Source organism: Babylonia areolata, chromosome 24 (genome assembly GCF_041734735.1).
Source record: "Babylonia areolata isolate BAREFJ2019XMU chromosome 24, ASM4173473v1, whole genome shotgun sequence".
In the NCBI taxonomy this organism is placed as follows: Eukaryota; Metazoa; Mollusca; class Gastropoda; order Neogastropoda; family Buccinidae; genus Babylonia; species Babylonia areolata.
Window position 1 is genome coordinate 18,171,527 of NC_134899.1, and position 5,000 is coordinate 18,176,526.

The following is a 5,000-nucleotide window of genomic DNA, read 5'->3' on the forward strand; positions in this document are numbered from 1 at the left end:
ACACACACGCACATTTACATCTACATAACATTGGCACAGTATGAAGAAGAATGCGACAGTGTTAGCAAAAATGGAAGACGGGGGAAAAGGAAATGTCAACGCCGTCAAATCCGTCCCCTAACTGACATGACCCAGTTCTTTGATTCGGTCCTCACTTTCTCATCTGATTGGCTGATGATACTGAGGCGGTGACCTACTGACTTACTGAGAGGTTTTTTTTTCTCCCCCATTCATTTTCGTTTTTATTTCACTGAAGTTCATTCTTTCTAGTCAGTCAATCTTGTTGTTTATGGTTGTGAACTTTGCGTAGAATAAAGACCTCTAGGTACCAGCTGAAGGAGATTAGTCTGTCCGTTTTTGACTCTCTCTCTCTCTCTCTCTCCCCCCCCCCCTCTCTCTCTCTCTCTCTCTCTGGCTGTCTATTCGTGTATGGACATCAAATGGTGGAAGATGAACGTGATCATGAAACGGAAAGGGGCAGACAGTTATATAATAATGTTCAATACAAAAAGTTGAGTTCTGAATAAGTTCTGCATGACCAGTAGCTTCCCCTGGCATCGGGATGGTGGAAAGTATGATAACAACTCAATGTGGTTACACAATACACAATACATCACATACAAACGGACACCTCTATCCCCACCCCCTTCACACACACACACACAACCACACCCGAACACACACACACACAGACATAGACACACAGACACAGACACACAGACACACATTACAATCACACACAAACACTCACACAGACTCACCACTACTGAGCGCCTGGGCGGGGACCTTGGCCCAGTTGAAAGTCTTCATCTTGTGCCTGGGTTTCGGGGTGGTGATGGGGCTCAGTCCAGAGCTGCCCCCACTCGCCCCGTACTTCAGGCTAGGGGGGCGGGGCGCTCCTCCCCTACCACCACCACCACCTCCCACTCCCACACCCCCAGGGGCGGGAGGAGGAGGAGGAGGGGGAGGAGGCGCAGACGTCCCCCCGCTCCCGGGCGGGGGAGGGGGAGGGGGTGGAGGAGGGGGCGGGCCGGAACCGGGAAGGGGTGGCGGTGGAGGGGGAACTGCTGTTCCAGGCAGTGGAGGAGGAGGAGGAGGAGGAGGAGGTGGAGGGACGGCAGTCCTAGAAAGTGTAGGGTCCGAGACACTTCCGGGTAAGGGAGGGGCAGGGGGAGGAGGAGGGGGAGGAGGGGGAGACGAAGGAACGCACGTGTCCACGTCTCCAACCGCGGACTTTTGGTGGTTCGATACCAGAGAAGAAGAAGAAGAGGAGTTTCCAAACAACACCCCACCAGAGCCCTTCATCGCAAGGTCCGAAGACGAAGACGAAGACACAGACTCTGACGAAGCTGGCAGCGGCGGCGGCACACTGCAACCTGTACCAGAGCAAGGCAAAGCAGGAGCTGATGCCGAAGTGGGCATGGAGAAGTCACCACCATCACAATCATTGCTGTTGTTGTTCGACTGAGCTGAGATCACTGACACGTCGGATGCATCGCAGGAGGAAGGAGAAGTAGAAGGTATCACAGACTTTGGCATAGACTGAGGTGAAGAAGGCCCACATTGAACCACAGGAGACGTAGAAAAAGAGTACGCCGACGACGAAGAAGAAGAAGAACACTCAGTACACGCAACAACTCCTCCTCCCCCATCCTCCGAACCCACCGAGTGACAATGCCGGCTTGTCCGCCTCTTGGCTGAAGACGAAGAAGACACATCACCGTGGCACTGATGGTGGTGGTGGTGGTGGTGGTGAGATTCCCCAGTGGAGGGAGACACAGGACAAGGCTCGTCCTTCACCTTGGCCAGGCAGGGGAGGTCATCGGTCTGCACGGCCCGCTCAGCCACGTCCGGGGAGGGGGGAGGAGGAGGGGGGGGAGGCTCGCGCAGGAGGACGGCCAGGAGGGCGAGGTCTGTGCTGGTGGTGGAGGAAGAGGTTGTGGTGGCCGCGGCGGCGGCGGTAGTGCTGGTGTTGGTGATGCTGCTGGTGGTGATGCTGGTGGTGGTGTTGGAGGCCTGGCGTGTGGCGTAGTCCAGGTGTAGGGTCCTCTGTGCCGCCAGCTCTAACACCGTCCACTGCCTGTCACTGATACACACGCATACGAACGCACGCAAGCACATACGCACGCACGCACGCACACACACACACACACACACACACACACACACACACACACACACACACACACACGCAAGAAAAAAAAGGTTAGGACATGCAAGTATGCTGACACTGACAGGGAGACAAAGATAAGGCGCTGAGGAGGAGACAGAGTTTGTCCTGCACACTCGCAGACAGACGTATGGATGGGGAGAGAGTCATATTTCCGTGGACTTATCATCAAATAATGAAAGGACGTTAAAGTAAAGAAAGTGAATCATGGACACAAGCATCCAAAACAAACAGAGAAAATTTTTCATATCATGTATACATCTGAACAAAACAAAAACAAAAACAATCAACTTGATGCTTCAGGAAAAATAGGACAAAAAGAGACAGGCAGACAGACGGACAGACAGACAGACAAATACACACAGACACAGACACAGACACACTGAGAGAGAGAGAGAGAGAGAGAGAGAGAGAGAGAGACAGAGACAGAGACAGAGACAGAGACAGAGAGACAGAGGGAGGGACAGATACAGACAGACACTTTTACGGAAAAGGGACAGACAGAGCAGACTACCTGATGCTGTTGTCCTGTTCAATCTGAAGCATGGATTGCAGAATGTGCAGAAAGGTGTCTGCCGCGGGTGTGTTATAGACCTGGACATACAGGACAGGGTATGTTACATATACCTGGACATATAGAACAGGGCGTGTTATATACCTGGACATACAGGACAGGGTATGTTATATACCTGGACATACAGGACAGGGCGTGTTATATACCTGGACATACAGGACAGGACAGGTTATATACCTGGTCATACAGGACAGGACGGGTTATATACTTAGACATACAGGACAGGGCGTGCTATACACCTGGTCATACAGGACAGGGTGTGTTATATACCTGGACATACAGGACAGGGCGTGCTATATACCTGGACATACAGGACAGGACAGGTTATATACCTGGTCATACAGGACAGGACGGGTTATATACCTGGTCCTACAGAACAGGATATAACTGGTCCTACAGAACAGGACCGGTTATATACCTGGTCCTACAGAACAGGACGGGTTATATACTTAAGACATACAGGACAGGGCGTGCTATACACCTGGTCATACAGGACAGGGTGTGTTATATGCCTGGAGATACAGGACAGGACTTGTTATGACCTGGTCATACAGGACAGGGCGTGTTATATACCTGGACATACAGGACAGGGTGAGTTACATATACCTGGACATACAGGACATGGCGTGTTATATACCTGGTCATACAGGACAGGGCGTGTTATATACCTGGACATACAGGACAGGGCGTGTTATATACCTGGACATACAGGACAGGGCGTGTTATATACCTGGACATACAGGACAGGACAGGTTATATACCTGGTCCTACAGGACACGGCGTGTTATATACCTGGACATACAGGACAGGGCGTGTTATATACCTGGACATACAGGACAGGGCGTGTTATATACCTGGACATACAGGACAGGGCGTGTTATATACCTGGAGATACAGGACAGGACTTGTTATAGACCTGGTCATACAGGACAGGGCGTGTTATATACCTGGACATACAGGAAAGGACGGGTTATACACCTGGACATACAGGACAGGGTGAGTTATATACCTGGACATACAGGACAGGGTGAGTTATATACCTGGTCATACAGAACACGTTAGTAGTGTACACACTTCACGTCAATCTGACTACAGTCACGGAGCAGAAAACCCGATCGAAATTCACATCAGATCGGCGAACAAAATTTAAGCCATGAAGACTTTGCCGTTTGTTTAGTATTTATCTAATAAAAAAACAACAACCAAAAAAAAACTCTTCTCTCGTGGGCTCCTGGATTGTATGGAGAACTTGAGTGCGGTCGAGAAAATTAGTTTTGTAGTGTCAGATATGATCTGAGACTATGAAACACACACACACACACACACACACACCTTCTGATAGACGGCGTCAAAGACGGCCCTGTGGTTGGTGACGTCAAGATCCAGGGCCATCTCTGCTGACAAAGCCTCGTCATCCGCCGTCTTTTCGTCATCGAAGACGTCACACTGGATAATCAGATCCTCGTCCTCCTCGTTGCGGAGGTTGTGGATGATGTCCAGAATGTGAAGACCTGGAAAGAGGATTTAAATTTTGTAAAATTACACACACACACACACACACACACACACACACATATATATATATATATATATATATATATATAAAGAAAACAGTACGTCATGGTATCGGACTGAAGAGCATTATTATTATTATTATTATTTAGGCTACATATCGCCTATCTTCGGTCACAAAACCAACTAAAACTCCTTTACAAACATGCTGTTATTTGCACACATACACACACACACACACACACACACAGTACACACCCAACACAAACACACCCACACACCCACCCACACACACACACACAGAGTCCCCTCACCGATGAATTCACTCCTGATGCGGCAGCGTTCCTTGATGTCCCCGTCACAGGACACCAGGATACAGTTGATGAAGGCCATCAGTGTCGTCTTGTAGGCAACCAGCTCCGTCGTCTTCAGCTCCGTCACCAGCAGGCTGAACCGGTACCGTAGCTTCTTCATCGTCTGAAAATGGAATGGAAAAAAAGGGTAACTTAGTCGTCTGAAAATGGGATGACAAAAAAGGTACTTCATCGTCCAAAAATGTTGGGGGGCGGGGGGGGGGGGGGGATGGGAATTCTAAAGATGGGGAAAAAAGTAAATTCATCCTGTGAAATTGAAAAACTTAGTTTACTTCATCATCTGAAATAGAAATCTTTTTTTTAAATGGAACCTCCCCCCCCCCCCACCCCCTTTATTTATTGATTTTTTTAAAATTAATTTTTTCTTTTT

The 5,000-nt window shown here is 49.3% G+C and overlaps 1 protein-coding gene across 1 annotated transcript in view; it reads right to left on the minus strand.

Moving 5' to 3' along the window:
• Nucleotides 1-5,000, minus strand: part of LOC143298572 (inverted formin-2-like) — a 95,557-nt gene that overhangs the window by 16,304 nt on the left and 74,253 nt on the right. Inside the window, exons 5-8 of the mRNA XM_076611451.1 lie at nucleotides 4,571-4,733; nucleotides 4,077-4,255; nucleotides 2,685-2,764; nucleotides 762-2,086 (exon numbers count right to left, since the gene is read on the minus strand). Of these exons, the coding sequence (XP_076467566.1) occupies nucleotides 762-2,086; nucleotides 2,685-2,764; nucleotides 4,077-4,255; nucleotides 4,571-4,733 (1,747 nt within the window). The remainder of the gene's footprint in view (nucleotides 1-761; nucleotides 2,087-2,684; nucleotides 2,765-4,076; nucleotides 4,256-4,570; nucleotides 4,734-5,000) is intronic.